Genomic DNA, 26,232 nt, shown 5'->3' with positions numbered 1-26,232 from the left:
TTATTAAAAAAAAAAACTCCTTTTATTTAGTACTGGCAGACTTTCTGCCAGTACTTAAGATGGCGGGGACATTTGTGGGGTGGGGGAGGGAAGAGAGCTGTTTGGGAGGGATCAGGGGGTGGGATGTGTCAGGTGGGAGGCTGATCTCTACCCTAAAGCTAAAATTAACCCTGCAAGCTCCCTACAACCTACCTAATTAACCCCTTCACTGCTGGGCATAATTTACGTGTGGTGCGCAGCAGCATTTAGCGGCCTTCTAATTACCAAAAAGCAATGCCAAAGCCATATAAGTCTGCTATTTCTGAACAAAGGGGATCCCAAAGAAGCTTTTACAACAATTTGTGCCATAATAGCACAGGCTGTTTGTAAATAATTTCAGTGAGAAACCTAAAATTGTGAAAAATGTAAAGTTTTTTTTTTTATTTGCTCGCATTTGGCGGTGAAATGGTGGCATAAAATATACCAAAATGTGCCTAGATCAATACTTTGGGTTGTCTTCTAACAAAAAATATATACATGTCAAGGGATATTCAGGTATTCCTGACAGATATCAGGGTTCCAATGTAACTAGCGCTAATTTTGAAAAAAAGTGGTTTGGAAATAGCGAAGTGCTACTTGTATTTATGGCCCTATAACTTGCAAAAAAAGCTAAGAACATGTAAACATTGGGTATTTCTAAACTCAGGACAAAATTTAGAAACTATTTAGCATGGGTGTTTTTTGGTGATTGTAGATGTGTAACAGATTTTGGGGGTCAAAGTTAGAAAAAGTGTGTTTTCTCCAACATAGGTGTGTCCGGTCCACGGCGTCATCCTTACTTGTGGGATATTCTCTTCCCCAACAGGAAATGGCAAAGAGCCCAGCAAAGCTGGTCACATGATCCCTCCTAGGCTCCGCCTTCCCCAGTCATTCTCTTTGCCGTTGTACAGGCAACATCTCCACGGAGATGGCTTAGAGTTTTTTAGTGTTTAACTGTAGTTTTTATTATTCAATCAAGAGTTTGTTATTTTAAAATAGTGCTGGTATGTACTATTTACTCTGAAACAGAAAAGAGATGAAGATTTCTGTTTGTAAGAGGAAAATGATTTTAGCAACCGTTACTAAAATCGATGGCTGTTTCCACACAGGACTGTTGAGAGGAATTAACTTCAGTTGGGGGAACAGTGAGCAGACTTTTGCTGCTTGAGGTATGACACATTCTAACAAGACGATGTAATGCTGGAAGCTGTCATTTTCCCTATGGGATCCGGTAAGCCATTTTTATTACAGAAAGAAAAAAAGGGCTTCACAAGGGCTTTTTAAGACTGTAGACATTTTCTGGGCTAAATCGATTTATATATAAACATATTTTATACTCCATAGCCTTGAGGAATTATTTTAATCTTGGGAATTTTGTAAAATAACCGGCAGGCACTGTATTGGACACCTTATTCTCTAGGGGCTTTCCCTAATCATAGGCAGAGTCTCATTTTCGCGCCTGTATTGCGCACTTATTTTTGAGAAGCATGACATGCAGATGCATGTGTGAGGAGCTCTGATACATAGAAAAGACTTTCTGAAGGCGTCATTTGGTATCGTATTCCCCTTTGGGCTTGGTTGGGTCTCAGCAAAGCAGATACCAGGGACTGTAAAGGGGTTAAATATAAAAACGGCTCCGGTTATTTTAAGGGTTAAAGCTTCCAAATTTGGTGTGCAATACTTTTAAGGCTTTAAGACACTGTGGTGAAATTTTGGTGAATTTTGAACAATTCCTTCATACTTTTTCGCAATTGCAGTAATAAAGTGTGTTCAGTTTAAAATTTAAAGTGACAGTAACGGTTTATTTTAAAACGTTTTTTGTACTTTGTTATCAAGTTTTTGCCTGTTTAACATGTCTGAACTACCAGATAGACTGTGTTCTGAATGTGGGGAAGCCAAGGTTCCTTCTCATTTAAATAGATGTGATTTATGTGACACAAAATTTAGAGAAAATGATGCCCAAGATGATTCCTCAAGTGAGGGGAGTAAGCATGGTACTGCATCATCCCCTCCTTCGTCTACACCAGTCTTGCCCACACAGGAGGCCCCTAGTACATCTAGCGCGCCAATACTCCTTACTATGCAACAATTAACGGCTGTAATGGATAATTCTATCAAAAACATTTTAGCCAAAATGCCCACTTATCAGCGAAAGCGCGACTGCTCTGTTTTAGAAAATACTGAAGAGCATGAGGACGCTGATGATATTGGTTCTGAAGGGCCCCTACACCAGTCTGAGGGGGCCAGGGAGGTTTTGTCTGAGGGAGAAATTTCAGATTCAGGGAAAATTTCTCAACAAGCTGAACCTGATGTGATTACATTTAAATTTAAATTGGAACATCTCCGCGCTCTGCTTAAGGAGGTGTTATCCACTCTGGATGATTGTGAGAATTTGGTCATTCCAGAGAAACTATGTAAAATGGACAAGTTCCTAGAGGTCCCGGGGCCCCCCGAAGCTTTTCCTATACCCAAGCGGGTGGCGGACATTGTAAATAAAGAATGGGAAAGGCCCGGTATACCTTTCGTCCCTCCCCCCATATTTAAAAAATTGTTTCCTATGGTCGACCCCAGAAAGGACTTATGGCAGACAGTCCCCAAGGTCGAGGGGGCGGTTTCTACTCTAAACAAACGCACCACTATACCCATAGAAGATAGTTGTGCTTTCAAAGATCCTATGGATAAAAAATTAGAAGGTTTGCTTAAAAAGATGTTTGTTCAGCAAGGTTACCTTCTACAACCAATTTCATGCATTGTTCCTGTCACTACAGCCGCGTGTTTCTGGTTCGATGAGCTAGAAAAGGCGCTCAATAATAATTCTTCTTCTTATGAGGAGATTATGGACAGAATTCGTGCTCTCAAATTGGCTAATTCTTTCACCCTAGACGCCACTTTGCAATTGGCTAGGTTAGCGGCGAAAAATTCTGGTTTTGCTATTGTGGCGCGCAGAGCGCTTTGGTTAAAATCTTGGTCAGCGGATGCGTCTTCCAAGAACAAATTGCTTAACATTCCTTTCAAGGGGAAAACGCTGTTTGGCCCTGACTTGAAAGAGATTATCTCTGATATCACTGGGGGCAAGGGCCACGCCCTTCCTCAGGATAGGTCTTTCAAGGCCAAAAATAAACCTAATTTTCGTCCCTTTCGCAGAAACGGACCAGCCCCAAGTGCTACGTCCTCTAAGCAAGAGGGTAATACTTCTCAAGCCAAGCCAGCCTGGAGACCAATGCAAGGCTGGAACAAAGGAAAGCAGGCCAAGAAACCTGCCACTGCTACCAAGACAGCATGAGATGTTGGCCCCCGATCCGGGACCGGATCTGGTGGGGGGCATACTCTCTCTCTTCGCTCAGGCTTGGGCAAGAGATGTTCTGGATCCTTGGGCACTAGAAATAGTCTCCCAAGGTTATCTTCTGGAATTCAAGGGGCTTCCCCCAAGGGGGAGGTTCCACAGGTCTCAATTGTCTTCAGACCACATAAAAAAACAGGCATTCTTACATTGTGTAGAAGACCTGTTAAAAATGGGAGTGATTCATCCTGTTCCATTAGGAGAACAAGGGATGGGGTTCTACTCCAATCTGTTCGTAGTTCCCAAAAAAGAGGGAACATTCAGACCAATCTTAGATCTCAAGATCCTAAACAAGTTTCTCAAGGTTCCATCGTTCAAAATGGAAACCATTTGAACAATTCTTCCTTCCATCCAGGAAGGTCAATTCATGACCACGGTGGATTTAAAGGATGCGTATCTACATATTCCTATCCACAAGGAACATCATCGGTTCCTAAGGTTCGCATTCCTGGACAAGCATTACCAGTTTGTGGCACTTCCGTTCGGATTAGCCACTGCTCCAAGGATTTTCACAAAGGTACTAGGGTCCCTTCTAGCGGTGCTAAGACCAAGGGGCATTGCAGTAGTACCTTACTTGGACGACATTCTGATTCAAGCGTCGTCCCTTCCTCAAGCAAAGGCTCACACGGACATTGTCCTGGCCTTTCTCAGATCTCACGGGTGGAAAGTGAACGTAGAAAAAAGTTCTCTATCTCCGTCAACAAGGGTTCCCTTCTTGGGAACAATAATAGACTCCTTAGAAATGAGGATTTTTCTGACAGAGGCCAGAAGATCAAAACTTCTAAACTCTTGTCAAATACTTCATTCTGTTCCTCTTCCTTCCATAGCGCAGTGCATGGAAGTAATAGGTTTGATGGTAGCGGCAATGGACATAGTTCCTTTTGCGCGCATTCATCTAAGACCATTACAACTGTGCATGCTCAGTCAGTGGAATGGGGACTATACAGACTTGTCTCCGACGATACAAGTAAATCAGAGGACCAGAGATTCACTCCGTTGGTGGCTGTCCCTGGACAACCTGTCACAGGGGATGAGCTTCCGCAGACCAGAGTGGGTCATTGTCACGACCGACGCCAGTCTGGTGGGCTGGGGCGCGGTCTGGGGACCCCTGAAAGCTCAGGGTCTTTGGTCTCGGGAAGAATCTCTTCTACCGATAAATATTCTGGAACTGAGAGCGATACTCAATGCTCTCAAGGCTTGGCCTCAGCTAGCAAAGGCCAAGTTCATACGGTTTCAATCAGACAACATGACGACTGTTGCGTACATCAACCATCAGGGGGGAACAAGGAGTTCCCTGGCGATGGAAGAAGTGACCAAAATCATTCAATGGGCGGAGACTCACTCCTGCCACTTGTCTGCAATCCACATCCCAGGAGTGGAAAATTGGGAAGCGGATTTTCTGAGTCGTCAGACATTTCATCCGGGGGAGTGGGAACTCCATCCGGAAATCTTTGCCCAAATTACTCAATTGTGGGGCATTCCAGACATGGATCTGATGGCCTCTCGTCAGAACTTCAAGGTTCCTTGCTACGGGTCCAGATCCAGGGATCCCAAGGCGACTCTAGTAGATGCACTAGTAGCACCTTGGACCTTCAAACTAGCTTATGTATTCCCGCCGTTTCCTCTCATTCCCAGGCTGGTAGCCAGGATCAATCAGGAGAGAGCATCGGTGATCTTGATAGCTCCTGCGTGGCCACGCAGGACTTGGTATGCAGACCTGGTGAATATGTCATCGGCTCCACCATGGAAGCTACCTTTGAGACGAGACCTTCTTGTTCAAGGTCCGTTCGAACATCCGAATCTGGTCTCACTCCAACTGACTGCTTGGAGATTGAACGCTTGATCTTATCAAAGCGAGGGTTCTCAGATTCTGTCATTGATACTCTTGTTCAGGCCAGAAAGCCTGAAACTAGAAAAATTTACCACAAAATATGGAAAAAATATATCTGTTGGTGTGAATCTAAAGGATTCCCTTGGGACAAGGTAAAAATTCCTAAGATTCTATCCTTTCTTCAAGAAGGTTTGGAGAAAGGATTATCTGCTAGTTCCTTGAAGGGACAGATTTCTGCCTTGTCTGTGTTACTTCACAAAAAGCTGGCAGCTGTGCCAGATGTTCAAGCCTTTGTTCAGGCTCTGGTTAGAATCAAGCCTGTTTACAAACCTTTGACTCCTCCTTGGAGTCTCAATTTAGTTCTTTCAGTTCTTCAGGGGGTTCCGTTTGAACCCTTACATTCCGTTGATATTAAGTTATTATCTTGGAAAGTTTTGTTTTTGGTTGCAATTTCTTCTGCTAGAAGAGTTTCAGAATTATCTGCTCTGCAGTGTTCTCCTCCTTATCTGGTGTTCCATGCAGATAAGGTGGTTTTACGTACTAAACCTGGTTTTCTTCCGAAAGTTGTTTCTAACAAAAACATTAACCAGGAGATAGTCGTGCCTTCTTTGTGTCCGAATCCAGTTTCAAAGAAGGAACGTTTGTTGCACAATTTGGATGTTGTTCGTGCTCTAAAATTCTATTTAGATGCTACAAAGGATTTTAGACAAACATCTTCCTTGTTTGTTGTTTATTCTGGTAAAAGGAGAGGTCAAAAAGCAACTTCTACCTCTCTCTCTTTTTGGATTAAAAGCATCATCAGATTGGCTTATGAGACTGCCGGACGGCAGCCTCCTGAAAGAATCACAGCTCATTACACTAGGGCTGTGGCTTCCACATGGGCCTTCAAGAACGAGGCTTCTGTTGATCAGATATGTAAGGCAGCGACTTGGTCTTCACTGCACACTTTTACTAAATTTTACAAGTTTGATACTTTTGCTTCTTCTGAGGCTATTTTTGGGAGAAAGGTTTTGCAAGCCGTGGTGCCTTCCATCTAGGTGACCTGATTTGCTCCCTCCCTTCATCCGTGTCCTAAAGCTTTGGTATTGGTTCCCACAAGTAAGGATGACGCCGTGGACCGGACACACCTATGTTGGAGAAAACAGAATTTATGTTTACCTGATAAATTACTTTCTCCAACGGTGTGTCCGGTCCACGGCCCGCCCTGGTTTTTTAATCAGGTCTGATAATTTATTTTCTTTAACTACAGTCACCACGGTATCATATGGTTTCTCCTATGCAAATATTCCTCCTTTACGTCGGTCGAATGACTGGGGAAGGCAGAGCCTAGGAGGGATCATGTGACCAGCTTTGCTGGGCTCTTTGCCATTTCCTGTTGGGGAAGAGAATATCCCACAAGTAAGGATGACGCCGTGGACCGGACACACCGTTGGAGAAAGTAATTTATCAGGTAAACATAAATTCTGTTTTTTTCCATTTTTTCCTCATATTTTATTATTTTTTTTGTAGTAAATTATAAGACATGATGAAAATAATGGTATCTTTAGAAAGTCCATTTAATGGCGAGAAAAACGGTATATAATATGTGTGGGTACAGTAAATGAGTAAGAGGAAAATTACAGCTAAACACAAACACCGCAGAAATGTAAAAATAGCCATTGTCATTAAGGGTAAGAAAATTGAAAAATGGTCTGGTCATTAAGGGGTTAAACAGTCATACACGAATAGGATGCTTTTTCACTATGTTGCAGCCTGGTAACTTTCTGGGGATCGCAGGGGAGCCTGCTACCCTTAATTTGTACCCATATGATGTGTGTCCTATGGGATATTCTTCCTCTGGGTGTAAGTTCTGGTCCAGGCGTTGGTAAGGAAGATGCTAATCTGGGCCTATTGCTTTTAAGCTTACCTCAACACTAGTGTCCCTTAGGTTAGAAACTCCCAGCTCAGCCATTGCCTATATGTGTGTATTTTTCTTCCCATCTACTTCTGAAGGAAGAGAAAGTAGGTTACAGTACTAAAGTGAGAGTTCTACATTGGTGCCATAACAACCTCGTACAATCATATATTGTGAATAGCAACGAACAATTACCAGAAACAGTTAACTAATATATAACAAAGAATAACTAAGATTAAACACAAACAGTTGTTTAACAGCATACGACCTGAATGTCTTTCCTGTATTTCCAAAATAGAGTCCTGAAATTTGGAAATACTCCAGGTGCTGGGCAAACGTAGCACTCGGGTACAAACTAGTCCCAACTCTCAGTATCTCAGCTGGAGTTCTGTTGAATCTCTTCTGGGCCCCTTCCTGGAGGGGGTTGCGGAGCTGCTTCAGGAGCCCGGGGTGGTCTAATGTTTAGACCTAATGCTTGATTGAAGTTAGGAAGATCATCTATGCTTCTCAGGACATGTTATTCTTTGTGGCTATTAAGCTGGTGGGGAAACCCCATCTGTAGGGAATTCTCATCTCCTTCAGTATTGATGTAGCAAATCTCATATCCCTTCTCTTCTGCAAAGTTGCGGGACATAAGTCGGAGTAGACGTGAACCTCTGTGCCTCTGTATTCCAGGGGATGTTTTGCTCTTGCAAGTTTCAGGATCTCTTCTTTGTCCCTAAAAGATAGAAATTTCATTATGATGTCCCTAGGGGGGGCTCTGTTTGGGGGCTTAGGACGTAAGGCCCTGTGGGCTCTCTCTATTTGTACGTCCGGTGCTGCATCGTCGTGTTTAAGGTATCTGAAGAAATCTTGTATATAGTTTTGGAGGGCAGGAGGGTCTATTGTTTCGGGTATCTCCCTTAATCGAAGATTGTTCCTCCTACTCCTATTTTCTAAGTCTTCTATATGATCCATTAATGTTTGCATGGCACCTTCCTGAGCTTGAAGATGACTAGACTGGTGCTGCAAGTCCGAATTAAGGGCCTCCTGCCTTTCCTCAATTTGCGTGACACGCTGATCTACCACTGTTATGTCCCTTTTCAGCTCCCAAACATGGTCTTGAAATCCTGCATAGCCTCTTTTATATCCTCTTTAGAGGTCAGGTGTCTGATATCCTCCTTTGTGAGATAACAACATAATCTGAGCCCTCAACTCAGGGCCAGGTGTTTGGAGTAGTGTAGGTTGCATTACTGAATCGTTTTGAGGCTTACTAGGAGGTGTAGGAGAGTCTGTGGTAATGAGGTAATTTTCAATAACTGAGGTATGGGCTCCCTTGGGCAATTTTGTATTTCTTTTACTTGCCATATCATGCAAGTGAATCTGTTTATAAGAGGTACTGTTCCCCTCCTGGGTCTAAGAGCAGTTCTCCTAGTGCAGATGAGACCTATCCCTTCTCTGCGGGGTTAATGTTTAGGCTTTGCCGTTGAGGATAAGTAAGCCCTGAGCAGTGAGACAGCCTGCCTGCGTTTTAATATAGGCCTTTTATTATTACCCTCCCTTCCTCACCTGGGTTACTGCTTACTGCTGCTGAAACTATCCACTTCGGTCTTATTCAGAAAGGATTGGAGCTCTCCAGAAAGCTGGCAAGATCCTGTTTCTTGAATGCTAGGAGCTTGTCACATGCTAGGCCTATACAATGTAAGTCCCGGACCAGCCACGTGGGTGCGGCCTGTGATTGATGCGGCCAGAAGTTATCGCCGTTGTGGCCCCAACAGGGACTGTCCCTCTCAGATCAGTGTACTTAGGAGATTGTGGGGTACTTCACCTATGTTCCGTCGAATGTCCGCGGAACGGATCTGTCTGTGAGGCTGAATCCTCTAGCCTTATGCTTTGTGGTAATGGCTCCGTGTTCACTGCTACTTGCCTGGTGAATCTTCCGTTGTATACCCCTGTGCAGTCGATAGCCTGGTGTGCTATTTGGCAATTAAGCCGTGGTCATATTCTGGGAACATGCTACTTTTGCTGAGATATTCCAACAAGGACTACGGAGCACTATTAATTTGCAGCCATCTCGGATCGTGGCTAGGCTCCACCCTCATGTCCTTATTATTTTTAAGGCCTTTGAGTGCATCCCATTCCCTGCTTTCAAAATTGGGTTTATGTGAAATAGTCTTCTCTAAGATGCCTATATCCTTTTCCACAAGTTTCAGGAAGCTAGTTATATGGGGATTACGGGTATTAGGATCAAACTTACTGACATCTCTATATTCCTTATATGTGCCCTGATCTCTGACTCCTTTATCCACAAAAAAGTCTCTAAGCCTTAAGCTGCGACCAAATTTATATAGGTCTACTTTTGTGTGAAACATGTTTCCTTTAGTTTTAGGGACAAAGTTCAATCCTCTCTCTAATACACTCTCTTCTTCTGGTGTTAAGCAGTTTTTTGAAAGGTTAAAGATGACCTTTTCTTTTGATTGCTGGCTGCTCCCGTTTTGCTCCGGGTTATTCGTGCTTTTTCTCCTACTCCCCCTCCTTGTATGCCGGGGTCTTCTGTTGTTAGCCTCTCTCCTTCCTCCAAAAAAGGGTCCTGGTCTCTGGGTTGCTCCCGGTCACTTCTGGATGATAGAGTCAAGCGTTGCTCCCTCTTTCAAATAAATGTTGAAAAACCTATGAAAAAGAGAGAAGAGTCTTTCGTCTGTCTGTGTATGTGTGTGTGTATTTATGAATGTGTATGTATATATATATATATATATATATATATATATATATATATATATATATATATATATATATATATATATATGTGTGTGTGTGTTATTATGCTAATTGAACATAAACAAACATTTCAGGAAGAGTCTATCTAACATGTTTGTGTTGCAAGAAGTCTTTTAAATCCATGTGTCCCTGTAGCAGTGTAACTTAGGGAACTGTACATAGAAAACTAAGTAACATATATTTTGTTTTTATGTTTCTGTTTTAAGTATTAACACTTAAAAAGAAAGTGTTAGAATTCTAATTATGCACTCCAAATTATCTAGATAATGTTACATCGTTGTTTTTGTTTTTCTCTTGTAAGGTGTATCCAGTCCACGGATCATCCATTACTTGTGGGATATTCTCATTCCCAACAGGAAGTTGCAAGAGGACACCCACAGCAGAGCTGTCTATATAGCTCCTCCCCTAACTGCCATATCCAGTCATTCTCTTGCAACTCTCAACAAGCATGGAGGTAGTAAGAGAGAAGTGGTGAAATGTAGCTGTTATTTTGCTTCAATCAAGAGTTTATTATTTTTAAATGGTACCGGAGTTGTACTATTTTGTTCCAGGCAGAAAATTAGAAGAATCTGCCTGTGGTTTCTATGATCTTAGCAGGTTGTAACTAAGATCCATTGCTGTTCTCACACATGACTGAAGAGAGAGATAACTTCTGCGGGGGAATGGCGTGCAGGTTATCCTGCTATGAGGTATGTGCAGTTTAGATTTTTCTAGAAGATGTGAATGCTAGAGAATGCTGCTGATACCAAATTTATGTAAGGTAAGCCTGAATACAGTGATTTAATAGCGACTGGTATCATGCTTACTTTCTGAGGTAATACTCTTTTATATTTACAATATAAAACGTTTGCTGGCATGTTTAAACGTTTTTATATATACTTTGGTGATAAAACTTTATTGGGGCCTAGTTTTTTCCACATGGCTGGCTTAAATTTGCCTAGAAACAGTTTCCTGAGGCTTTCCACTGTGTTACTATGAGTGGGAGGGGCCTAATTTAGCGCTTTTTTGCGCAGTAACTTTTACAGACTGAGACATCCAGCTTCCTCCAGGAGTCCCCTGAATGCTATAGGACATCTCTAAAGGGCTCTTAGGCTTTCCAAAGTCGTTTGTTGGGGAAGGTAGGCCCACAGCAAGGCTGTGGCAGTTGGTGTGACTGTTAAAAATCGTCTATCGTTTTTTTGATCCGTTTTTTGAACTAAGGGGTTAATCATCCATTTGCAAGTGGGTGCAATGCTCTGTTAGCTTATTATACACACTGTAAAAAGTTTTTTGATTTACTGCCTTTTTTCACTGTTTTTCAAATTCTGACAAAATTTGTTTCTCTTAAAGGCACAGTACAGTTTTTTATATTTGCTTGTTAACTTGATTTAAAGTGTTTTCCAAGCTTACTAGTCTCATTGCTAGTCTGTACAAACATGTCTGACATAGAGGAAACTCCTTGTTCATTATGTTTAAAAGCCATGGTGGAACCCCCTCTTAGAATGTGTACCAAATGTACTGATTTCACTTTAAGCAATAAAGATCATATTCTGTCTTTAAAAAATTTATCATCAGAGGAATCTGACGAGGGGGAAGTTATGCCGACTAACTCTCCCCACGTGTCAGATCCTTTGACTCCCGCTCAAGGGACTCACGCTCAAATGGCGCCAAGTACATCTAGGGCGCCCATAGCGTTTACTTTACAAGACATGGCGGCAGTCATGGATAATACACTGTCAGCGGTATTAGCCAGACTACCTGAATTTAGAGGAAAGCGAGATAGCTCTGGAGTTAGACGAAATACAGAGCATACTGATGCTTTAAGAGCTATGTCTGATACTGCCTCACAATATGCAGAAGCTGAAGGAGAGCTTCTTTCTGTGGGTGATGTTTCTGACTCAGGGAAGATGATGAAACCTGATTCTGATATATCTACATTTAAATTTAAGCTTTAACACCTCCGCGTGTTACTCAGGGAGGTTTTAGCTGCTCTGAATGACTGTGATACAATTGCAGTGCCAGAGAAATTGTGTAGACTGGATAAATACTATGCAGTGCCGGCGTGCACTGATGTTTTTCCAATACCTAAAAGGTTTACAGAAATTATTACTAAGGAATGGGATAGACCAGGTGTGCCGTTCTCTCCCCCTCCTATTTTTAGAAAAATGTTTCCAATAGACGCCACCACACGGGACTTATGGCAGACAGTTCCTAAGGTGGAGGGAGCAGTTTCTACTCTAGCAAAGCGTACTACTATCCCTGTCGAGGACAGTTGTGCTTTCTTAGATCCAATGGATAAAAAGTTAGAGGGTTACCTTAAGAAAATGTTTATTCAACAAGGTTTTATCCTACAGCCCCTTGCATGCATTGCTCCTGTCACTGCTGCTGCGACGTTCTGGTTTGAGTCTCTGGAAGAGGCTTTACAGGTAGCGACTCCATTGGATGACATACTTGACAAGCTTAGAGCACTTAAGCTAGCCAATTCTTTTGTTTCTGATGCCATTGTTCATTTGACTAAACTAACGGCTAAGAATTCTGGTTTTGCTATCCAGGCGCGCAGAGCGCTATGGCTTAAATCATGGTCAGCTGACGTTACTTCAAAGTCTAAGCTGCTTAACATTCCCTTCAAGGGGCAGACCCTATTCGGGCCTGGTTTGAAGGAGATTATTGCTGATATCACTGGAGAAAAAGGTCATGCCCTTCCTCAGGATAGGTCCAAATCAAGGGTCAAACAGTCTAATTTTCGTGTCTTTCGAAACTTCAAGGCAAGTGCGGCATCAACTTCCTCTAATGCAAAACAAGAGGGAACTTTTGCTCAGTCCAAGACGGTCTGGAGACCTAACCAGACCTGGAACAAAGGTAAGCAGGCCAAAAAGAAAGCATGAAGGAAAGGCCCCCTATCCGGTAACGGATCTAGTAGGGGGCAGACTTTCGCTCTTCGCCCAGGCGTGGGCAAGAGATGTCCAGGATCCCTGGGCGTTGGAGATTATATCCTAGGGATATCTTCTGGACTTCAAGGCTTCCCCCCCAAAAGGGAGATTTCACCTTTCACAATTATCTGCAAACCGGATAAAGAGAGAGGCATTCTTACACTGTGTACAAGACCTCCTAGTTATGGGAGTGATCCATCCAGTTCCAAAGGAGGAACAGGGACAGGGATTTTACTCAAATCTGTTTGTGGCTCCCAAAAAAGAGGGAACCTTCAGACCAATTTTGGATCTAAAGATCTTAAACAAATTCCTCAGAGTTCCATCATTCAAGATGGAGACTATTCGTGCCATCCTACCTATGATCCAGGAGGGTCAATACATGACTACAGTGGATTTAAAGGATGCTTATCTTCACATTCCGATACACAAAGATCATAATCGGTTTCTCAGGTTTGCCTTCCTAGACAGGCATTACCAGTTTGTAGCTCTTCCCTTTGGGCTAGCTACAGCCCCAAGAATTTTTACGAAGGTTCTGGGGTCGCTTCTGGTGGTCCTAAGGCCGCGGGGCATAGCAGTGGCCCCTTATTTAGACGACATCCTGATTCAGGCGTCAAACTTCCAAATTGCCAAGTCTCATACGGACATAGTGTTGGCATTTTTGAGGTCGCATGGGTGGAAGGTGAACGAGGAAAAGAGTTCTCTATCCCCCCTCACAAGAGTTTCCTTCCTAGGGACTCTGATAGATTCTATAGAAATGAAAATTTACCTGACGGAGTCCAGGTTATCAAAACTTCTAAATTCCTGCCGTGTTCTTTATTCCATTCCTCGCCCTTCGGTGGCTCAGTGCATGGAAGTAATCGGCTTAATGGTAGCGGCAATGGACATAGTGCCGTTTGCACGCCTACATCTCAGACCGCTGCAACTCTGCATGCTCAGTCAGTGGAATGGGGATTTCACAGATTTGTTCCCTCTACTAAATCTGGATCAAGAGACCAGGGATTCTCTTCTCTGGTGGCTATCTCGGGTCCATCTGTCCAAAGGTATGACCTTTCCGCAGGCCAGATTGGACAATTGTAACGACAGATGCCAGCCTTCTAGGTTGGGGTGCAGTCTGGAACTCCCTGAAGGCTCAGGGATCGTGGACTCACTCCTTCCAATAAATATTCTGGAACTGAGAGCGATATTCAATGCTCTTCAGGCTTGGCCTCAGTTAGCAACTCTGAGGTTCATCAGATTTCAGTCGGACAACATCACGACTGTGGCTTACATCAACCATCAAGGGGGAACAAGGAGTTCCCTAGCGATGTTAGAAGTCTCAAAGATAATTCGCTGGGCAGAGATTCACTCTTGCCACCTATCAGCTACCCATATCCTGGGTGTAGAGAACTGGGAGGCGGATTTTCTAAGTCGTCAGACTTTTCATCCGGGGGAGTGGGAACTCCATCCGGAGGTGTTTGCACAATTGATTCATCGTTGGGGCAAACCAGAACTGGATCTCATGGCGTCTCGACAGAACGCCAAGCTTCCTTGTTACGGGTCCAGGGATCCCAAGGCGACGCTGATAGATGCTCTACCAGCGCCCTGGTCTTTCAACCTGGCTTATGTGTTTCCACCGTTTCCTCTGCTCCCTCGTCTGATTGCCAAGATCAAGCAGGAGAGAGCATCGGTGATCTTGATAGCGCCTGCGTGGCCACGCAGGACCTGGTATGCAGATCTAGTGGATATGTCATCCTTTCCACCTTGGACTCTGCCGTTAAGACAAGACCTTCTACTACAAGGTCCTTTCAATCATCCAAATCTAATTTCTCTGAGACTGACTGCCTGGAGATTGAACGCTTGATTTTATCAAAGCGTGGCTTCTCCGAGTCAGTCATTGATACCTTAATACAGGCATGAAAGCCTGTCACCAGGAAAATTTACCATAAGATATGGCGTAAATATCTTTATTGGTGTGAATCCAAGGGTTACTCATGGAGTAAGGTCAGGATTCCCAGGATATTATCCTTTCTCCAAGAAGGTTTGGAAAAAGGATTGTCAGCTAGTTCCTTAAAGGGACAGATTTCTGCCCTGTCTATTCTTTTGCAGAAGCGTCTGGCAGATGTTCCAGACGTTCAGGCATTTTGTCAGGCTTTAGTTAGAATCAAGCCTGTGTTTAAACCTGTTGCTCCGCCATGGAGCTTAAATCTGGTTCTTAAGGTTTTTCAAGGAGTTCCGTTTGAACCTCTTCATTCCATAGATATCAAACTTTTATCTTGGAAAGTTTTGTTTTTGGTAGCTATTTCCTCGGCTCGTAGAGTATCCGAGTTATCTGCTTTACAATGTGATTCTCCTTATCTGATCTTCCATGCGGATAAGGTAGTCCTGCGTACCAAACCTGGGTTTTTACCTAAGGTGGTATCTAATAAGAATATCAATCAAGAGATTGTTGTTCCATCTTTGTGTCCTAATCCTTCTTCAAAGAAGGAACGTCTATTACACAATCTGGACGTGGTTCGTGCTTTAAAGTTTTACTTACAAGCTACTAAAGATTTTCGTAAAACATCTGCTTTGTTGTCTACTCTGGACAGAGGAGAGGTCAAAAGGCTTCGGCAACCTCTCTTTCTTTTTGGCTAAGAAACATAATCCGCTTAGCCTATGAGACTGCTGGACAGCAGCCTCCAGAAAGGATTACAGCTCATTCTACTAGAGCTGTGGCTTCCACATGGGCCTTTAAAAATGAGGCTTCTGTTGAACAGATTTGCAAGGCGGCGACTTGGTCTTCGCTTCATACTTTTTCAAAATTCTACAAATTTGATACTTTTGCTTCTTCGGAGGCTATTTTTGGGAGAGAGGTTTTACAGGCAGTGGTACCTTCCGTTTAAGTACCTGCCTTGTCCCTCCCTTCATCCGTGTACTTTAGCTTTGGTATTGGTATCCCACAAGTAATGGATGATCCGTGGACTGGATACACCTTACAAGAGAAAACATAATTTATGCTTACCTGATAAATTTATTTCTCTTGTGGTGTATCCAGTCCACGGCCTGCCCTGTCATTTTAAGGCCGGTATTTTTTAACTTTAAACTACAGTCACCACTGCACCCTATGGTTTCTCCTTTCTCTGCTTGTTTTCGGTCGAATGACTGGATATGGCAGTTAGGGGAGGAGCTATATAGACAGCTCTGCTGTGGGTGTCCTCTTGCAACTTCCTGTTGGGAATGAGAATATCCCACAAGTAATGGATGATCCGTGGACTGGATACACCACAAGAGAAATAAATTTATCAGGTAAGCATAAATTATGTTTTTTCATCTTGATGAATAATGTTGTTGTTCTTCTTTTTTAGTAATAGTTTGGGCTTGCATCAAGCAGAAAACTGTGCAGATTGTGGAAGGCGACCATGTACAGATATGATATTCCTACTGAGATCCAGAGTCTGTTTAATAAACAATTCACATATGCTAAAGAACCAGATTGGAATCTTCCAAGTGTTTCAGAGGCTTTCAGCTCTGCGCATGAGGAATTTGGTGAACTTATGATGTTTAAAGACTGTCTGAACAAAAAAAAGAATCTCTTAAGCGACAAGAAGTTGGACGACTGGCATAAACATACATGTTTTACTAACAAGGCAGGAAAAATTGTGCCTGAAGTGCGGAGATATGCTAATGCAGAGCTCTGCACACAAGCTTGGTGTAAATTCCGTGAAATAATTTGCACTTACCCACTGATTCCGAACGAAGCTCTTTGGGGCCATGAGTTAAATACAATACACCTATGTGAGGCTCCAGGTGCTTTTATTGCAAGCTTAAACAATTACCTGAAAACACATGATGTGCACTGTGATTGGAACTGGGTAGCTAACACTTTAAATCCTTATCATGAAGCTAATGATGGACTAGTTATGATTTCTGATGATCGATTTATAGCAAATACATTGGCATGGTGGTATTTTGGCCCAGATAACACTGGGGACCTCATGACTTTAAAATATCTTACTGGCTTGCAGCAGTTCATCAGCAATATGTCTGCTGTCCATTTAATCACAGCAGATGGAAGTTTTGACTGTCAAGGCAACCCTGGTGAGCAAGAATCTCTTGTTTACCCTCTACATTATTGTGAAGTGGTTACTTGTCTACTAATGCTTAGTCAAGGAGGATCTTTTGTTTTGAAGATGTTTACCCTCTTTCAACATTCTTCAGTCAATATCATGTATCTCCTGAACTGCTGCTTCCGCTGTGTACATGTTATTAAACCTGGAACAAGCAAAGCTGGGAATTCTGAAGTCTATGTGGTATGTCTAGATTATTTAGGCAAAGAGGCTGTCCAAGATCTACTTACAAAGATGATTCAGAATTTTGAGACTGAAATTGTAAATAAGTCTCTCTTTCCTAAAAAATGTCTCCCAGAATCATTCTTGCGATGCCATGTGACCTGCTGTTCATTTTTCTACAAACATCAAGCAGATACCATTACTGAAAATCTCAGTCTCTTTCCGAATATGGGAGAGGAAGATAAAGTAAGAATAAATGCATTACGTGAATTTGCAGTTTCCTACTACATCCAGAAGTTTGAAATAAAATACATTTCCAGAAAGCATTGGTTGGTGAGAGAGCCTGTAGTTGATTGTAGCTTGAGCACACGATGGGCTGGAATCCGTAATCGCAGGACGGACACCTACAATGAAAGGAAGCAGCTGGAAACTTTGACATGGGCTGAAAAAGTGACTCGAGGTTATCTTAGTCCTTGGTTAGAAGACCATGTTCAATACAACAATTGCTTTGGCTGGTTTTTGGAAGGCTCATCGTGCAGTCTAAAAGAGGAGTGGTACCTTCTGGAAGGAAAGAGGATTCCAAAAATTTGCAGTTCTTCTTTCTGTGATAATGAGCTCTTGAAAAGGTTAAATGAAACCTTTGAAGGTTGTTATAATGGAGAGTCTACAAACCCTTTTGTACCACCACCATGCCCATCATGCTGCATTTTTACTGAAGAAGCTGTAGTCTCTGAGTTATTAGCAAAAGATGTGAACCATCAGAACATCATAGTTTGTGGAGCTCATTCAGTATTTCATTTTCTGATTCAAAGACAGATAAAAGCCAGTTTTCTAGAAAGTGAAATATCTTACAATTGTGGTTCTTTCCTTTATGATGGGGACCCAACTTATCAGCATCATTTCCTTGACTTGATCCTCAAAGCACTGCAGCAGATGCGGACTGATGACACGTTAGTGCTTCCAGTTTTGTCGTGCTTCACACGGTTCACAGCAGGCATTCTTTTTGTATTGTATAACTGCTTCAAGTCTTTCTCCCTTGTGTATCTCACTGCAAACCTTGTACCTGGAAGAAATGCTTTGCTGCTCTTTTATGGATTTCAGATTCCACCAAATTCTGTCATCTATCAAATTCAGCAGCTAAAACAGCACATAGACTATTTGATTAGCACAGATTCATCCCTACAGGTGTTGGAGTTTGTACCTATGGACATTCTGCTGAAGAAATCTTTTCTAGATTATGTGTGGGACCTCAATTCTGCTATTATCAAGCATAAGCTGCATTTGATTGCTCAGTATTATGGACAAAAAACATAGGCTTGCAACGCTAAGCTATTGGGTAAACATCAAACTTTGACATTCCCAGCAATTAATCAAAGGGGACTAACTCAGAGATGAATATGCCAATGATTACTGTATAGTGCTCTTAGACAATACTTTGTGCCAACATTTTAAGTTAATATATTGTAAAATGTGCCCTTATTCTAGAAGGTATTGTTCTATAATAGCATTTTTTCTTGAATTGGATCTATATTATTAATTTTATTTTTGTACCCTATGTTTAAAAGGTATCTATACATAGGTAACTAATTCAATGCAAAATCTATTATACTTATTTTAAATTAAGTGCTTTTTTTTTAAATCTTTTTATGTTGATTTGAGAAGAAACCTTAACCATGATGTTTCTTGCTCGTTATTCTTTTTGTATGTTGATCAAGTAATTCAAATAGAATTTTGGTTACATTACACACACTTTTTTTTAAATATCTAAAAGAGCTGGTATGCTCAATTTTCTTTTAACAACAAAGTGCTCTGTGTGGTTTAAAATAGTATATAAGGTGTATGATAGAATAGCATCACCATCAATAAAGCTCGTCTCTCTCTGGGTTTCAATAAATGTGTGCCTATTCTATAACCTTTAAAAACAAAAATACAAAGTTTGTTAAAAAAAATTATCGAAGTGACATCTTTGCACTGAGATTATTCAATTTTGAATGTTGATCTTTTTTTGTGGTCGAAAGACAATATTTAAAGGGACTGTCTACTTTTAAAAAAATATATATTATTGTTTAAAAAGAACGCTTTTTAATATCCATTTCCCAGCTTTGCACAACCAACATTGTTATATAAATGTATACTTTATAACCTCTAAACCACTACATTTCTGCCTGTTTCTAAGACTCTACAGGCCACCTCTTATTGCTCTTATGCATTTTATTAGCTTATCATAGCCAGATAGCGTTAGTTCATGTGTACCATATAGATAACATTGTGCTCACTCCTGTGGAGTTCTTCATGAGTCAGCACTGATTGGCTAAAATGCAAGTTTGTAAAAAGCCCTGAGATAAGGGGGCAATCTGCAGAGGTTTAGCTACAAGGTAATCAGATGTAAAAAGTATATTAATATAACCATGTTGGTTATGCAAATGTGTATGGGTAATAAAGGGATTATCTATCTTTTTAAAGAAACATTTTTACAGCACTGTTACTTTACAATGAACTTAATATGATCATAGCTAAAGATTGTTGTTTTTATTTTATCCCTGTTTGCAATCTGGGCTGCCCCCCATCCATATAACAGCCAAGGGCTTAAGGTTATCCCAGCTATGCACATTCTTTATGGGATGTAGGCATTATGTTGCATACACTAAGATGTGTGTCTAGCTGTAATATAGCAACGCACACTGACTTACTCCAATTAAATATTTCTCTTGTAAGGTGTATCCAGTCCACGGATCATCCATTACTTGTGGGATATTCTCATTCCCAACAGGAAGTTGCAAGAGGAAACCCACAGCAGAGCTGCAATATAGCTCCTCCCCTAACTGTCATAGCCAGTCATTCTCTTGCAACTCTCAACAAGCAAGGAGGTCGTAAGAGAGAGTGGTTAAATATAGCTAGTTTATTTTCTTCAATCAAAAGTTTGTTATTTTTAAATAGTACCGGAGTTGTGTTATTTTATCTCAGGCAGTAAATAGAAGAAGAATCTGCCTGAGGTTTCTATGATCTTAGCAGGTTGTAACTAAGATCAATTGCTGTTCTCACATATGTCTGAGGGGATTACACAGATGAGGTAAAACTTCAGCGAGAGAATGGCGTGCAGTTTATTCTGCTATCAGGTATGTGCAGTTATAATTTTTTCTAGAGATGGAAAACACTAGAAAATGCTGCTGATACCGGATTAATGTAAGTTAAGCCTGAATACAGTGATTTAATAACGACTGGTATCATGCTTACTCTCAGGGGTAATACCCTTATAAAATTGCAATATAAAACGTTTGCTGGCATGTTTAATCGTTTTTATATATGCTTTGGTGATAAAACTTTATTGGGGCCTAGTTTTTTCCACATGGCTGGCTTAAATTTTGCCTAGAAACAGTTTCCTGAGGCTTTCCACTGTTGTAATATGAGTGGGAGGGGCCTATTTTAACGTTTTTTGTGCAGTTAAAATGACAAACTAAGACATCCAGATTCCCTCAAAGGCCCTCTGAATGCTATAGGACATCTCTAAAGGGCCCAAAGGCTTTCCAAAGTCGTTTATTGAGGAAGGTAGGGCTACAGCTTGCTGTGGCAGTTGGTTGTGACTGTTAAAAAAAGTCTATTTCGTTTTTTTGATCCGTTTTTTTTAACTAAGGGGTTAATCATCCATTTGCAAGTGGGTGCAATGCTCTGCTAGTCTATTACATACACTGTAAAAATTTCGTTTGATTTACTGCATTTTTTCACTGTTTTTCAAATTCTGACAAAATTTGTTTCTCTTAAAGGCACAGTACCGTTTTTTATATTTGCTTGTTAACTTGATTTAAAGTGTTTTCCAAGCTTGCTAGTCTCATTGCTAGTTTGTATAAACATGTCTGACATAGAAGAAACTCCTTGTTCATTATGTTTAAAAGCCATGGTGGAACCCCCTCTTAGAATGTGTACCAAATGTACTGATTTCATTTTAGGCAATAAAGATCATTTTCTGTCTTTTAAAAAATGTTATCACCAGAGGAATCTGACGAGGGGGAAGTTATGCCGACTAACTTTCCCCACGTGTCAGACCCTTTGACTCCCGCTTAAGGGACTCAAGCTCAAATGGCGCCAAGTACATCTAGGGCGCCCATAGCGTTTACTTTACAAGACATGGCGGCAGTCATGGATAATACACTGTCAGCGGTATTAGCCAGACTACCTGAACTTAGAGGTAAGCGAGATAGCTCTGGGGTGAGACAAAATGCAGAGCATACTGACGCTTTACGAACCATGTCTGATACTGCCTCACAATATGCAGAAGCTGAGGAAAGAGAGCTTCAGTCAGTGGGTGATGTTAATGACTCAGGAAAGATACCTGATTCTAATATTTCTACATTTAAATTTTAAGCTTGTACACCTCCGCGTGTTGCTTAGGGAGGTTTTAGCTGCTCTGAATGACTGTGATTCCATTGCAGTGCCAGAGAAATTGTGTAGACTGGATAAATACTTGCAGTGCCGGTGTGTACTGATGTTTTTCCAATACCTAAAAGGTTTACAAAGATTATTAATAAGGAATGGGATAGACCAGGTGTGCCGTTCTCTTCCCCTCCTATTTTTAGAAAAATGTTTCCAATAGACGCCACCACACGGGACTTATGGCAGACAGTCCCTAAGGTGGAGGGAGCAGTTTCTACTCTAGCAAAGCGTACTACTATCCCTGTCGAGGACAGTTGTGCTTTTTTAGATCCAATGGATAAAATATTAGAAGGTTACCTTAAGAAAATATTTATTCAACAAGGTTTTATCCTGCAGCCCCTTGCATGCATTGCCCCTGTCACTGCTGCTGTAGGGTACTGGTTTGAGTCTCTGGAAGAGGCTTTACAGGTAGCGACTCCATTGGATGACATACTTGGCAAACTTAGAGCACTTAAGCTAGCCAATTCTTTTATTTCTGATGCCATTGTTCATTTGACTAAACTAACGGCTAAGAATTCTGGTTTTGCTATACAGGCGCGCAGAGCGCTATGGCTTAAATCATGGTCAGCTGACGTGACTTCAAAATCTAAGCTGCTTAACATTCCCTTCAAGGGGCAGACCCTATTCGGGCCTGGTTTGAAGGAGATTATTGCTGATATCACTGGAGGAAAAGGTCATGCCCTTCCTCAGGAAAGGTCCAAATCTAGGGCCAAACAGTCTAATTTTCGTGCCTTTCAAAACTTCAAGGCAGGTGCGGCATCAACTTCCTCTAATAATAAACAAGAGGGAACTTTTGCTCAATCTAAGACGGTCTGGAGACCAAACCAGACCTGGAAAAAAGGTAAGCAGGTCAAAAAAGCCTGCTGCTGCCTCTAAGACAGCATGAAGGAACGGCCCCCTACCCGGTAACGGATCTAGTAGGGGGCAGACTTTCACTCTTCGCCCAGGCATGGGCAAGAGATGTTCAGGATCCCTGGGCGTTGGAAATTATATCCCAGGGATATCTTCTGGACTTCAAAGCTTCCCCCCCAAAAGGGAGATTTCACCTTTCACAATTATCTGCACACCAGATAAAGAGAGAGGCATTCTTACACTGTGTACGAGACCTCCTAGTTATGGGAGTGAACAGGAACAGGGTTTTTACTCAAATCTGTTTGTGGTTCTCAAAAAAGAGGGAACCTTCGGACCAATTTTGGATCTAAAGATTTTAAACAAAGTTCCGTCGTTCAAGATGGAAACTATTCGTACCATCCTACCACTGATCCAGGAGGGTCAATATATGACTACAGTGGATCTAAAGGATGCTTATCTTCACATTCCGATACACAAAGATCATCATCGGTTTCTCAGGTTTGCCTTTCAAGACAGGCATTACCAGTTGTAGCTCTTCCCTTTGGATTAGCTACAGCCCCAAGAATCTTTACAAAGGTTCTAGGGTCGCTTATGGCGGTCCTAAGGCCGCGGGGCATAGCAGTAGCCCCTTATTTAGACGACATCCTGATTCAGGCGTCAAACTTCCAAATTGCCAAGTCTCATACGGACGTAGTACTGGCATTTCTGAGGTCGCATGGGTGGAAAGTGAACGAGGAAAAGAGTTCTCTATCCCCACTCACAAGAGTTTCCTTTCTAGGGACTCTGATAGATTCTATAGAAATGAAAATTCACCTGACGGAGTCCAGGTTATCAAAGCTTCTAAATTCCTGCCGGGTTCTTCATTCCATTCCGCGCCCTTCGGTGGCTCAGTGTATGGAAGTAATCGGCTTAATGGTAGCGGCAATGGACATAGTGCCGTTTGCACGCTTACGTCTCAGACCGCTGCATCTATGCATGCTCAGTCAGTGGAGCGGGGATTACACAGATTTGTCCCCTCAACTGAATCTGGACCAAGAGACCAGGGATTCTTTTCCCTGGTAGCTATCTCGGGTCCATCTGTCCAAAGGTATGACCTTTCGCAGGCCAGATTGGACAATTGTAACAACAAATGCCAGCCTTCTAGGTTGGGGTGCAGTCTGGAACTCCCTGAAGGCTCAGGGATCGTGGACTCAGGAGGAGTCTCTCCTTCCAATAAATATTCTGGAACTAAGAGCGATATTCAAGGCTCTTCAGGCTTGGCCTCAGTTAGCAACTCTGAGGTACATCAGATTTCAGTCGGACAACATCACGACTGTAGCTTACATCAACCATCAAGGGGGAACAAGAAGTTCCCTAGAGATGTTAGAAGTTTCAAAAATAATTCGCTGGGCGGAGATTCACTCTTGCCACCTATCAGCTATCCATATCCCAGGTGTAGAGCACTGGGAGACGGATTTTCTAAGTCATCAGACTTTTCATCCGGGAGAGTGGGAACTCCATCCGGAGGTATTTGCACAACTGATTCATTGTTGGGGCAAACCAGAACTGGATCTCATGGCGTCTCGCCAGAACGCCAAGCTTCCGTGTTACGGATCCAGGTCCAGGGATCCCAAGGCGACACTGATAGTTGGTCTTTCAACCTGGCTTATGTGTTTCCACCGTTTCCTCTGCTCCCTCGACTGATTGCCAAGATCAAGCAGGAGAGAGCATCGGTGATTCTGATTGCACCTGCGTGGCCACGCAGGACCTGGTATGCAGATCTAGTGGACATGTCATCCTTTCCACCATGGTCTCTGCCTCTGAGACAGGACCTTCTACTTCAGGGTCCTTCCAACCATCCAAATCTAATTTCTCTGCGGCTGACTGCCTAGAGATTGAACGCTTGATTTTATCAAAGCGTGGCTTCTCCGAGTCAGTTATTGATACCTTAATACGGGCACGAAAGCCTGTCACCAGGAAAATTTACCATAAGGTATGGCGTAGATATCTTTATTGGTGTGAATCCAAGGGTTACTCATGGAGTAAGGTCAGGATTCCTAGGATTTTATCTTTTCTCCAAGAAGGTTTGGAAAAACGATTGTCAGCTAGTTAAGCGTCTGGCAGATGTTCCAGACGTTCAGGCATTTTGTCAGGCTTTAGTTAGAATCAAGCCTGTGTTTAAACCGGTTGCTCCACCATGGAGCTTAAACTTGGTTCTTAAGGTTCTTCAAGAAGTTCCGTTTGAACCTCTTCATTCCATAGATATCAAACTTTTATCTTGGAAAGTCCTTTTTTTTTGGGAGCCATTTCCTCGGCTCGTAGAGTCTCCGAGTTATCTGCCTTACAATGTGATTCTCCTTATCTGATTTTCCATTCGGATAAGGTAGTCCTGCGTACCAAACCTGGGTTATTACCTAAGGTGGTATCTAACAAGAATATCAATCAAGAGATTGTTGTTCCATCCTTGTGTTTCACAATCTGGACGTGGTCCGTGCTTTAAAGTTTTTACTTACAAGCTACTAAAGATTTTCGTCAAACATCTGCTTGGTTTGTTGTCTTCTCTGGACAGAGGAGAGATCAAAAGGCTTCGGCAACCTCTCCTTCTTTTTGGCTAAGAAGCTTAATCCGCTTAGCCTATGAGACTGCTGGACAGCAGCCTCCTGAAAAGATTACAGCTCATTCCACTAGAGCTGTGGCTTCCACTTGGGCCTTTAAAAATGAGGCTTCTTTTGAACAAATTTGCAAGGCGGCGACTTGGTCTTCGCTTCATACTTTTTCAAAATTTTGCAAATTTGATACTTTCGCTTCTTCGGAGGCTATATTTGGGAGAGAGGTTTTACAGTGTTTCCTTCCATTTAAGTTCCTGCCTTGTCCCTCCCTTCATCCGTGTACTTTAGCTTTGGTATTGGTATCCCACAAGTTATGGATGATCCGTGGACTGGATACACCTTACAAGAGAAAACACAATTTATGCTTACCTGATAAATTTATTTCTCTTGTGGTGTATCCAGTCCACGGCCCGCCCTGTCATTTTAAGGCAGGTAATTTTTAAATTTAAACTACAGTAACCACTGCACCCTATGGTTCCTCCTTTCTCGGCTTGTTTTCGGTCGTATGACTGGCTATGAGAGTTAGGGGAGGAGCTATATTGCAGCTCTGCTTTGGGTTTCCTCTTGCAACTTCCTGTTGGGAATGAGAATATCCCACAAGTAATGGATGATCCGTGGACTGGATACACCACAAGAGAAATAAATTTATCAGGTAAGCATAAATTGTGTTTTTTATTATTAAAAGTATATCCTTCACCATATTTTTGTAAGATGCATTTGGCAGTCTGGTGGGTCTATTTGAGTAATGTTTTTCACATTTTTCTACGCTCTTTGTATGTTTTATATGCCTGGGGTTATTCTTTTTTATTTTGGATACTAAGTAGCATGTTATATCACTACAACCATCCTGAAGTCATATCCATCATATAATTACTCACATACCAAAGTAGACATTTAGTACAAGCTTTAAGATATAGGTAAAATATTTACAGAAGAGCTGTATATACAAACAATCTACATATAGATTTGTTTGTGGTTAAAGGGATACTAAATCCAAATTTTTATTTAATGATTCAGATAGGGCATGCAATGTTAAGCAACTTTCAAATTTTCTCCTATTATCAAATTTTCTTTGCTCTCTTTCTGTCTTTTAAAAAGAAAAAAGCAGGAATGTAAAGCTTAGGAGCCGGCTCATTTTAGATTCAGCACCTTGGATAGCGCTTGCTGATTGGTGGCTACATTTAGCCACCAATCAGCAAGCATAACCCAGGTTCTGGGGGGGAAAAATGGGCTCGCTCCTAAGCTTTACTTTCCTGCTTTTTAAATACAGATATCAATTTTTCTTTATTCTCTTGCTATGAGTAAATTAGAAAGTTGCTTAAAATTGCATGCTTTATCTGAATCATTAAAGAAAATTTTTGGTGTTTA

General features: G+C 41.9%; 1 protein-coding gene across 2 annotated transcripts in view; it reads left to right on the top strand.

Moving 5' to 3' along the window:
• CMTR2 (cap methyltransferase 2) overlaps nucleotides 1-18,890 on the top strand; it is a 97,501-nt gene extending 78,611 nt beyond the window's left edge. For both annotated transcript variants that reach the window (XM_053702376.1, XM_053702368.1), the window contains exon 2: nucleotides 16,073-18,890. In XM_053702376.1, the coding sequence (XP_053558351.1) occupies nucleotides 16,127-18,310 (2,184 nt within the window). In that variant the 5' untranslated portion in view covers nucleotides 16,073-16,126 and the 3' untranslated portion in view covers nucleotides 18,311-18,890. The remainder of the gene's footprint in view (nucleotides 1-16,072) is intronic.
• Nucleotides 18,891-26,232: the final 7,342 nt, after the last annotated feature.

Source organism: Bombina bombina, chromosome 1, assembly GCF_027579735.1.
Source record: "Bombina bombina isolate aBomBom1 chromosome 1, aBomBom1.pri, whole genome shotgun sequence".
Taxonomy (NCBI): domain Eukaryota; kingdom Metazoa; phylum Chordata; class Amphibia; order Anura; family Bombinatoridae; genus Bombina; species Bombina bombina.
This window is presented reverse-complemented; position numbering and strand designations above follow the sequence as displayed.